The sequence below is a fragment of the Branchiostoma lanceolatum genome, chromosome 1 (genome assembly GCF_035083965.1).
Source record: "Branchiostoma lanceolatum isolate klBraLanc5 chromosome 1, klBraLanc5.hap2, whole genome shotgun sequence".
NCBI classification, from domain to species: Eukaryota; Metazoa; Chordata; class Leptocardii; order Amphioxiformes; family Branchiostomatidae; genus Branchiostoma; species Branchiostoma lanceolatum.
In genome coordinates this window covers 40,546,382-40,558,622 of record NC_089722.1, presented here as the reverse complement: position 1 = coordinate 40,558,622, position 12,241 = coordinate 40,546,382, and the positions used below count along the sequence as shown (strand labels likewise).

The following is a 12,241-nucleotide window of genomic DNA, read 5'->3' as shown; positions in this document are numbered from 1 at the left end:
CTTGAACTTTGAAATAAACCACCCACCACAACCCAACTTTCAGAAAACGTGCAACTGCTGTTTTTTTCTCGAGCTATTCTGAAACGCGGCCTGTCAAAATAAATATGAATCCCGACTTTAACCGCTTAACCACGCACTTCCCTGTCACCACGGTGATCTCGACCGTCACTGGCTCCGTCTGTCATCTTAGTGTCGGCCACGTGCAATGCACGCGGGTTCCAAATGGTTATTCTCCAAGCAGAGGTTTCGGTCGAGTGGGATAGGAGTGTCCGGATTTTTTTACGTCTCTCTCCCTTACGATGATATCCCGGACACTCCTACCCCACTCGACCGAAACCTCTGCTTGGAGAATACCATATGGTGACCTATGTCTATGACTGGCTGATTCGTCTCGTGTATTTAATTTTCAGTCTTTTTGGCCAATTTCTATCATTTTTCCAGTCACCCACGGAGTCTGGTAAAGACTATATCGCTTTCTTTATTCTTTATTCTTTATTAAAAATTGCAACAAGACAATACAAAGTGGAACGTCAGGCAGCCAAGCTGATCTTGTGGACCACTTAACATTACAATTACATTGAAATACAATGTATCGCTTTCTCATCGCTTTCTCATGACCTCGTGACCTCACAGCGTCCTCCATTTGCGTTGCTGGTGAATACTTGATTATCGACTGTCCAATGTACGTCTTTTAGGCGTTTTTATCGGGCTTTTTATTTTGTCCGGATTGCGTAATGTCCAGGCAGATCTATTTGTGGCCATAACAGTATCCAAGGGGTATTATTGTCCACCGGTGTTTTTCCCGAGTCTGAAATTTTGCTTGTCAAAATAAATCTGAATTCCGCCCTTTTAGTTGTATTTACCGCTGAACAACGCTCTTCCACCGAGTCTGAAACTTTGCCTGTGAAAAATAGAACTGAATCCCGCCATTTTACTTCTATATACCGCTGAAACCACGCACTTCCTCATCACCATGGTGATCCCGACGTCATCCGGTCTTTCACCTTCCCTCTCATGACCTCAGCGAAAAGCGCCATCCATGCCGATTTGAGCTCCCCGGCGTGAATACTAAATGATCAATACGGTCGATCCAATGCCATTGATTAATTTACATGCCATATCGATATCAGTCACGTGACCACGACGTCAGTACTGACCAACAATCATGGCCGCTGTGACGTCACGTGAAAAAACCATATATGGCGCTCTGAGGGGCGTCACGTCTTCCAGTCAACAGGTGTCCTTCTTTCTAGTTCATTTTTTTTTGCGTTTCGGCGCATGCGCGCCGGAACGCATTGTCCTGGCTTTTACCTTCAAGCATGCAAGGAAGGAACCAGGGAAGCTTGGTTCAACACTGTGTCGCACACAATAACACCTTATATGGCAATACGTTCTCAAATCCTTGTATAGCCGTTGCCTTATATGGCAAGAGAGCACGAAAATGCAGGCAGGCTAGATTTGCATGTGACACAGGACGGCGACCGCATGTAACTGCTACAACTGTTCGGAAATATCATTGCATTGTGGTTTCGGACTTTGATATCCTGAAAAATGACCATATTACATCTATTCCACAAGATTGCAGAAGAAAAAAAATGATTTCGTCAAGAAAACGACCAAAAATCGGCATAAATGATACCATATAGTGAGGTTATAGCATTACGTCTAGAGTGAATAGTTACGTACCGCAGCTTAGCCGATCTGGCAACGCGAAGCACTTCGGACCCAGAAGATCCGGGTTCGTCTCCGTGCATGGATTGGTTCTTTTTTCTTTTTAGATATTGAATATCAAAAATATATATTGATATTATATTAATCTATCAATATCATATTTATGAATATCATTTTTTTTCATTAATAAATAAAGAAATATTTTATATTTGTTATTTTTAAATATTCATTTAATATATACAAGGCCTTTGTCTTATGAACAGGACTTCATAGATTCCAAACCCGGCATTCGAATTTTTCTGTTCATTGTAATGGAAAATACCGTGCAGCGGCTCCTATGCGCGGTAAGATGATTCTTGCAAAACACTCGCCACTAAACTTCTATCCCCGATGTAAACAGAGGCTCTTGATGTTGTTTGCAAAACAGCGATTCTTTGTTACAGTAGCAAATGCTCCATTGTTCAGTATCGACTTCATTCAGACAACACGGACGTGGAAAGTGGCGCCCCTCGGCACAAAACTATGGGAATTTTCATGAATTTTAGCAAAATTACCCAGGAAAATAAGGAAGAAATGTTGTAAATGCGGAAACCAGAATAATACGGATGAGGTAGCTGTTGATTTGTTTGACATTTGGTAGTCATTTTAGATAGAACCTTAGCTGTTATGAACTTCTATTTCACTTAATTACCATAGTGCTGATGATTCAATGGTGCTTTTTCAAATTTTATGTTTTATTGCGTGCCATGTACATAATTACATTGATAGCTTTTATAATGAGCCTATTGTACATTTTACAAATAAGTACAAGTTGTAGGCCAAGACCAGCTTTTTCAAAAGCACTTAAGTTAAGTGACGTAACTTCAAAATTGCTTTCCCCAATTTGCCTTTCTCTATTAAAACAGTACTCATTTCCCAAAATGACAATTTTTCTTATAGACTGAACAGCCCTTGAGTGACTTCCTCTGGCAGATTTTACTTCAAGTAAAGGGAAAAGACAATTCACACTCATAAACGTAGCCGAAACGCCAGCTTTTTTTAAAAGCTCTTGTTTTTAATGAGACTGGTGTGGCTTGATCATACCCGGCAGATATTTCAATCTGATTTGAAAGAAAATCTTCCATACAATTTGTATACTAGTAATTGAGGCAGATGGCTTGTGTACTCAAAACTAATCATCCCAATAACCCAACTTTAAGAAAACTAAGGACGAGGAGTGGCTACTGTTTTTCCCGAGTCTGAAACTTTGCTTGTCAAAATAAATCTGAATCCCGCCCTTTACCGCTGAACCATCATCACCATGGTGATCCGGTCGTCATCAGGTCCTTCGCCTTCCCACTCATGACCTCCATGAAAAGCGCCCTCCAGGCCGATTTGAGCTCCCCGTGAAAACTTGATTATCCACTGTCCAATGTCATTGATTGATTTACATGCCATATCAATTTCAGTCACGTGACCATGACGTCAGTATTGACCAACAAGAATGGCCGTTGTCACGTCACGTCACGTGTCATTTTTTCAAGTTCAAATAAAGGACCGATAAACATGTATATTTGTGTTCCCTTACCATTCCCATGGATTTTAACTTACACTTGCTTCAAAGATTCCATATTATTCCAAGATTCTTCATATTGAGGTATATTCAAGTGTAATCTTTATTTCGTTGTTACATTCTAGCAGACCAGCAGAATTCATTATTCCATAATATTCATACGAAGACTTGTCACTAGTTTGCTCAGTATTGCAACGTTAGATCGTAGAAATGTAAATAAACTGAAAAAATATCATTCTTTAAAGACCTGCTTTTTAAGGGTGTAAGACAAAGATAAAACTCGAAATACAACACAACAACAGTGGTTTCCATTTCAAGAAAATGTCTTTATTCCACACAGTTCATTCAAGGGTAAAATAAATTATGAGAGCCAGATCTTATTCCACTTTCCCAACACCAGATATGTGTGAAGTTAGTCTTACTTTATGAGATTTACACACAACGTAGCTGCCATGAGAAGGATCCATGGAAGGAATAGATCCTCATGCTTAAGACTAAAATAAAGGTTGAAACACATCTGAACTTTCTTCTTTCTCTCAAGAAAACTTACTCATCAAATTCTCTTGTCACTACTGTCTTCATGACAAAACTGACCCACTACTATGGTCATGTGATGGTCATGTGACAGGTCAAAGGTGGTAAAAGGGTCAGTTTTTCTGAGGAAGGCTTTACTGATGAGCAAAACGTAAAGTCTGAGTTCTATTTGTGATGTAGTCAAGTTTGACTCTGTTACAAAGTTATCTACGAAGCAGTTGAACTTTTCACACTAAAAAGAAAACATCAGTTGTCAGCACCCACATTGACAGACATTTTGGCACACAGTAGAAAATACTTTTAGTTCTAAAAATAGAGTTTGGAATGTAGTAGTGATTTTAAGTTCATTTTTTATAACAAACCAATGACTGCAGGTTAGATTCATCCTTTACTTGCCAGAGTACATCACAGGTTTGTACAATGATGGTTGCTTACAGCTTTAGAAACCTGTATTGTATTCAAGAAGTTTTCTGTTAAATACCATCAAGTTTAGTCCTTAAAATGGATGACATGTTTACGAAACAAGACATGTTAAAAAGAAAGGACTTTGAACATTTCATAGCTCTAAACTTACTAAAACTTTCTACAAAGGTTTCAACAACAAAAATGTTACCTATAGCTGCCTATACTCAGAAAACTATAAGTTAAAACTTTACAGTGAACTTAATGTACTTACTACTACAGCAACAAGAAACTACCACCCAAAAGTCTTTCTAATTATAAATAGAGTAAAACATGAACTGGCTCTTCTTGCATCTGATTATTGCAGACAACCCAAAAAATTTGAAAAGATAGAAGTTCACATAACCGTACTGTGATTGGTTGGCTGAGGTCAGGTGCTTCACTGTGATTGGCTACTCTCTACACACAACTGTCCTTAGATTGACTGGCCAAAGTCAGGTGCTTTCATGTGATTGGGTACACTCTACACAAAACTATACTGTGATTGGTTGGCTTAGGTCACATGCTGTTTCGTGACTGGCTAGCCTCTACATACAACTGTTCTGTTATTGACTGGCTGAAGTCTTTTGTTCTCTTGTGATTGGCTACTCTCTACACACAACTGTCCCTTGATTGACTGGCCAGAATCATGTGCTTCCATGTGATTGGCTACACTCCACACAAAACTGTCCTGCGATTGGTTGGCTGAAGTTGCTGCTGTCCTGTGATTGGTTAGTTGATGTCCGCTGCGCCGACGCTCTGCTGCAGGTACTCCAGGTACAGGGCTTCCTTCCTGCCCCTGACAGAGTCTTGCACGTAGTCCCGGTTTTCCTGCAACACCCGCTTCTGTTTCCGTGACAACGTAGGTAACAACCTGGGAGGGAAGGGAAATTCTCATATTAGAACATATAGAAAAACCTACAGAAATTGCATGCCAAAACAACTCCCTCCCCCCGTAGTATCAGATATCATGCATGACAAACTCTTTGACAACAGCACAAACGAATTCAAACCTAACAGCATTCAATGCATACATTGGTACACATTGCCCACATGTGCATTAAGCACCCTGGGTATGAATATGCAATGAAGATTATTATACATTATCATACACAATTCCACCGATACAATGCATTCATGGATTTATGAAGACCTACGTTCACCTTCTTCCTTTAATGCCCTTTAAAGTAAAAGTATTTTTTTTCATTGATAACTCGTGTTCTGGACATGCTATGGCCATGATTTTTTAGTGTCAGATAGGTCTTGTTTGACCTATTTTCAATAAAATGTATCTTGACAAAACGAACAAACAAACAAAGTAAACAACATCAGCTGACCTGGACGACCACTTGGCAAGGAACACCAGCACCAAGGTGATGAAGAACAGTGCTCCGAGGGTGTGCATGTGGTAGTCTGGAGGTATGGACTTCCAAAAACTCGCAACCGGGGCCTGTCGAGGGGAAAAGAGGACACAACAGACTTTAAAAAAGGGACTGCTATTTCAAAAATGGTATCACACCTGTTCTATGCTTAAGACTGCCAAAGAACAGAAGCTAAGCACATAAAAAATCAGATTGATCATGTACACCTTGAATATTTCAACTATTTTGTGTTAAAACTAAAATAAGTAGTCATAAGAATGGTAACCTGTTGGATTTTTCATCTGTACATAGGCATAATGAGAGGATTGTGATGTGTATGTCATACGTCAGTCAAAGTTTGTTGCATAACAAATGCACAACGGCTGTTAATGTAAAAACTGATGGAGCTTATAATACAAGTCATGGTTCATCTAATTACATAAGAAATATGACTTTTTCGGTGTTTTGATATCGAATCTTGTCTTGTATACCATTCAAGATATTTTTCCACAAAAGCTCACCATATAGACCTGTAGAGCCTCAGCCCTGTACTTGGGTTGTGTCAATGAATGGTCTATATGTTTCTAGAACTACAACCTTTAAAACACAAATCCTTACCATGTAGACCTGTAGAGCCTCAGCCCCGGCCTTCCCCAGAAGGGACTTGAGCAGGTCGTTGGACACGTTGCTGGCCAGGAAGTTCACCAGCAGGATGATGGGGAGGATGAACCCCAGGAAACCAAACAGCGCCCCCTTGCCTCTGGCTCGCAAATTGTAGGAGCTCGCAGCCCTGGAGGGAAATACAATATATACATGCATGAGTGAATGAATGAATGAATGAAATGTGCAGGGAGGAGGACAACAGATTTGATTTGACTTATTAGGCTGTATGAAAAGACATGGGACTGAGTGAGTGAGTGAGTGGTTGAGTGAGTGGTTGAGTGAGTGGTTGAGAGAGTAAGTGGTTGAGTGAGTGGTTGAGTGAGTGAAAGAGAGTGAGTGAGTGAGAGTGAGTGAGAGAGTGAGTGAGTGGTTGAGTGAATGAGTGAGTGAGTGAGAGAGTGAGAGAGAGTGAGTGAGTGGTTGAGTGAGTGATCCAGTGAGAGAGTAGTTGAGTGAGTGAGTGAGTGAGTGAGAGAGTGGTTGAGTGAGTGGTTGAGTGAGTGAGATGGTGAGTGAGTGGTTGAGTGAGAGTGAGTGAGTGAGTGGTTGAGTGAGTGGTTGAGTGGGTGGTTGAGTGGTTGAGCGTGTGAGTGAGTCAAACAATACAAATGGTTACAATGCAGTTAAATGTGTTTACAGAAATCTTCTATATTATTTTACCTTCAGAAAAGAAAAGAAAAGAAAAGAAAAGAAAAGACAGGAGATACCATCTACAAGACTGAACCCACCTGTCCTCTTCCAGCTTCTTGTCGATGAGGTCGCTGATCTGTTCGCAGTCTCGCTCCAGCGCGTTCAGAGTGTTCTGCATCGTCTGGTTGATGGTTTTCTCTATCTGCTTACAGATGTCGTCTATCTGGTTCACACACCGACTGCTCTGTGGGTCGGAAAACAGGGAAACTTTTTACAAATCAATCAATCAATCAATCAATCAATCAATCTGAACTGTCTGGTTGATCGTCTTTTCACCCTGCATACAGATGCTGTCTATCTGGTTCACACACCGACTGCTCTGTGGGACGGCAAACAGGGAAACATTCTGAAAGCCTGCGTATGGTGGCAAGGTGGTCTTGTATCTAGGGTTGCTGATATAGAATCTAAAGGTTCTGGGTTTGAATCCCTAGCAGGTCAAAAAGTTGTGCCCTTGGGGAAAGGCACTTTCCCCATTCGACTCAGGTGAAAATGAGTAAATAGCTTCAGTTAGGGATGTCCTCTCAGATGGGACATAAGGCCAGGGCCCCATTTGGAGGAGAGCCACATTCCAACATATCAAAGAATCCACCACACCTATCGTTAAGAGTAGGAGTCCATCCCAGTGTGAATGGATCAAACCTTACAGTCTTACACAGCTTGTACCCACCATACAAAACTGGTGAGTTATGTCTAAAGGCAGTTTACCATTTATACAAAACAAGCAACAAACAACTGAGCAGTTAAGAAGCAGGCTTGGTGTACATGTACATAGCATGCAGGACACAGCAAAAACGTGAGACAGGTCTACTCACCCTGACATTGAGCTGAGGCACGTAGATGGTGGGCATGTCGAAGCCACACTTGTTCAGACCTGGTCTCTTGCACAGTTCCTGGGTGATCTGCATCATCACTCTCTGTGGGAACACAGGAACAAAACATCGGTGAGAGACATCTACATACATGTACCAGGCATGGAATAAAGTACAAGCTGATATGTAACACTAAGAAACTCTTAAGTCCAATAGAGAATTTTATTTTAAGACAAATCAATCTTATAAATACATTGCACAACAGCACTGCATAAGATCCAGAGATTAATTTTGGATGTTTCGATTGCCATCCATCACTCTTCTTCAGTGTCACTAGAAGAATTTGTGGAGATTGATTTGTCTTATTACATTGTTTACCTGGATGTCTAGCCTTCATAAACGCGTCAATACAGCATTATGTTAGTTTCAGTTTATTTGATTAAAATACATCGTAGCCCTTGGGGCTAAATTGCGTATTTCATAATATTGTTAACAATTAAAAATCAGTCGAATCACAAGTACTGTCCTTAAAATCGTCATCAGCGGAACAAATTCAATATAAATAGTAAAATACACCTTATAATAGACTATCTTACATGGTCAATGCAATAGGTAATAGAATGTCTGTACTAAAGTAGCACTTAACCTATGTTAATCGAGTCACACGTATGATTCACCATCAACTGACATTACCATACAGAAATTGTTGGGGCGCAAATGGAACTTCGTGTCTTTTGGTTTTACTCCTTGTTGCTCGGTAGCGACCCTCTCGACAAAGACTGTAAGAATTGTCCTGAGATGGGACAAAGAACTCATTCAGGGGAGAACTACAGTCCTTCAGAACGTCTTGTAGTGTTTTCCCCCACCTGTCTGTCTGTTTCCGACCCTGCCTCGTCGGCCTTACTGAGGTAGAACTTGATGCGCTCCGAGTGCTTCTCGTTGAGCCTCTCCACGATGTTTAGCGTCCGCTTGCACAGCGCCTGACCCATAGGGTCAAAGAACACGAAGATCAGGTCCGCAAGATCACCTGGAAAAACAACATGCATCTTGATAAACAACAAGCATACTGATAAACAACAAACGCTTTGAAAAACAACAAGTGTCTTGAAAAACAACAAGCATCTTGATAAATAACAAGCATCTCGAAAAACAACAAACGTCTTGAAAAACAACAAGCATCTTGATAAACAACAAGCATCTTGATAAACAACAAGCATCAGATAAACAACAAGCATCTTGAAAAACAACAAGCATCATGAAAAACAACAAGGATCTTGATAAACCACAAGCATCTTGAAAAACAACAAGCATCATAAAAAACAACAAGCATCTTGATAAACAACAAGCATCTTCAAAAACAAGAATCTTAGGTTAAACATTAGTGAGACAACATTTGGGGCCACAATAACCAGATTTGATAATGCCAAACTGGAAAACCAAACATGTGAACAGAATCCGATGGGACAGTCTGTGGCATGGTACACAAAGTTTTAGGGGTTGAATATACAAGTCAGATACAAGTTTTCCTCGCAGCCCTCAGTTTTCTCTTTGTCCTCTTTTTGCGCAACCCTATACGGGAGGCATTGTTCATGCTAACATAACAACCTTTCTTTCTGTTGCCTGAACAACACAGTATTACTTGTCAGAAATCTAGCCTGTTATTTTGATAGAGCTTTGTCCGCACTCACCTAGCCATAGGATTGCCTCGTCCACATCGAACGGGTACTTCATGTCCCCATCCACCAGTCCAGGGGTGTCCACAAACGTCACAAGGCTGAACTTCTTCTGTTTGGAGGTGGAGACTTCTGTGGCAAGGTACTCCATCACACCTGCAGTACCACGTAAAAACAACAGAGGGCGCAACTGAGACATGGCATGTTAACATGTACAAGCTTGCGACTAAGCATTACCCTAACTTGATCTAGACTGAACTTCTTCCGTTTGGAGGTGGAGACTTCCGTGGCAAGGTACTCCATCACACCTGCAGTACCATGTACAAACAACAGGTGGCGCAACTGAGACACGGTATGTGAACAGGTACAGGCTTGAGACTAAGCGTTACGCTAACTTGATCTAGACTGAACTTCTTCTGTTTGGAGGTGGAGACTTCTGTGGCAAGGTATTCCATCACACCTGCAGTACCACGTAAAAACAACAGATGGCGCAACTGAGACACGATATGTTAACAGGCACAAGCTTGAGACTGAGCATTATGCTAACTTGATCCAGGCTAAACTTTTTCTACTTAGGTTGAGGTGGAGACTTCCGTGGTAAGGTACCCCATCACATCTGCAGTACCACATAAAACAAACAGATGGCGCAACTGAGACACGGTTTGTAGACAGACTAAGCGTTATGCTATATCGACAGCTAGAGGTGCAATGTGTGCTGGGTTCTTTCTACATGCAGAGGTTTGATGCCCGGGGCTCCCCCATGCACAGCGATACCAGCTTTATGTCCTCTATCTGATTGGACAAAATACCTCTTAATGACATAAATGAACTTAAGTTTAGCACTGTATTATAAGGCCATACCAACTTGATTTTATGGATGACATCCGCGCGCGCATTGATTTTCGTCCGTTCTCAAAAAAAAAAAAACACCTCCGAAATTTTGGTCATAATATGACAATACTATCATTGTACATGTCTGTATTAAACTGAATGATATTATCTCTGGCTGGGTTGCCTACAGAGTTTGATGTTTTGCTCTGACTGAAGGCGTGATGTTGTGTACACAGCTGAACACATTTTGTTTTTTTCTTTGAACGGCCAAATGTTACATATGGGTCTTTGAACCAGGCATCATCCATGTTAAAAGCACTTTGATATGAGCTAATTCTAACAAATAAAGACTTGTTTGTTTGTTACACTGTGTTCTGTGGTTTAATTTGCAATACCAGCTATGTAGTCCTCCGGTTTATCATCTTTTTTTTTTTTTGCTAGATTTTTTTTTTGTCGCCCTCTCGCATTAGTTTTGGGGACTCCAGAGGATGTCATCCATAAAACTAAGATGGTATGGCCTAAATGAACTAAATTGAGAACAGTACATAATCATGTATGGCATCACAATAGGACAGTGATGAGATGTATGTTGCTATGTTCATAGTATTCTATGTCATACTGTAACTGTTGTAAGACAGTTTATTCACAGGTGTATGTAGATGTAGACTTCCTTTAGCCAGCTTTGCAACCCAGGAAATCCCTGTCCTGCACATTTGACTAATAGTTCGACATGACTAATGGCAGCATTTGAGGATAGCGCCCCGGAAGCACAGCTCTTCATCTGGCAGCTTTGATCGGGTAATCACAGAGCTACCGAGTGAAGAGCTGGGCTTCAAAGGGCAGTCGGCTCCGGTCCTGGTCCACGAGGTTGGGGGTTCCAATCCCGACCAGACTACTGAGTGAGGAGCTACGCTTCTCAGAGTAGTCGGGTTTCCAGTCTCTCTTATTCCTGGCAATCCTGTAGCTGGATCAGGAGGTTGAGGGTTCAAGTCCTAGTTTGTCTACTGAAGAGCTACCTTCATTAAACAACTAACAAAGAATTGGGTTTCAGGTCTGTATTGTTTCTGCCAATCCTGTTGCTGGATCACCAGGTTAAGGGTTCGAGTCCCAACCTGACTATTGTACTTCTACGTCTGTTGACAACTACAAGTTGAAGAACACACTTGCATATTTCCTGTAGTCTACCATACACCTAGCAGAGACATAAAATAATTCCCATTTGCAGGGCTCGAAATAGTGGGTACATGTGCACCCTTGTGCACCCAAAATTGGAGCTGTGCACCTGATTTTTTACTGTGGGTGCACCAGTGCACCTAGATATTTTTGGTACTTTTACATAGGGTAAAAGTAGTATTGTACACTAGTTTACAGAATATCATTGAAATGTAAGTATCAGAAAAAGCAATACAACCGTTTGTTTTACTTTATTCTATATATATATATATATATATTATATATGTATTACTTAGAATTAAAGATTGAAGTTCTTAAGAGAGGCAGTAGCGTAAACTTTGAAATTATGCTTTGCTGACATTGAACTTTATTTTATGTGGTGCACCCAAAATTCATTCTGTGCACCTAATTCTTTGGGTTGGGTGCATGAGCGCACCTATTTCCAAAAATGAATTTCGAGCCCTGCATCTGTAAGTGTGAGCCGGCGTAACACCCCTTTATCCCGGCACCAGCTTTGCAGCCAAGCCGAAGCCTATTATATTACATCAAGTCACTTGTCCCACCTGATCCTAGCATATTCTGGGCTTGACCTGCGTTTTGAGGAATAGGTGCACCGGTATTGTGACCTAGAAATTCATGCACACAGAAATAATTTTGGGTGCACTGTACAATGAAGATAGTAGAATGATATCTAAACCCGATGACAGCCTTACTTCAAAGCTTGAATCTAAAATTCTCTAGCCAAATTCAAAATTTCAAACAAATTATACGACAATATCATTTTTATCATTTTTTCTGACTCTTAAATATTTAAAATATGCTGTAAAATGGTGTGCAGTTATA

The 12,241-nt window shown here is 40.8% G+C and overlaps 1 protein-coding gene across 1 annotated transcript in view; it reads right to left on the bottom strand.

Annotated features, from left to right (window-relative positions):
• Positions 1-3,528: 3,528 nt before the first annotated feature.
• Positions 3,529-12,241, bottom strand: part of LOC136423067 (uncharacterized) — a 22,620-nt gene continuing 13,907 nt past the window's right edge. Inside the window, exons 5-11 of the mRNA XM_066411079.1 lie at positions 9,410-9,550; positions 8,588-8,748; positions 7,725-7,826; positions 6,951-7,096; positions 6,178-6,349; positions 5,536-5,648; positions 3,529-5,072 (exon numbers count right to left, since the gene is read on the bottom strand). Of these exons, the coding sequence (XP_066267176.1) occupies positions 4,931-5,072; positions 5,536-5,648; positions 6,178-6,349; positions 6,951-7,096; positions 7,725-7,826; positions 8,588-8,748; positions 9,410-9,550 (977 nt within the window). The 3' untranslated portion in view covers positions 3,529-4,930. The remainder of the gene's footprint in view (positions 5,073-5,535; positions 5,649-6,177; positions 6,350-6,950; positions 7,097-7,724; positions 7,827-8,587; positions 8,749-9,409; positions 9,551-12,241) is intronic.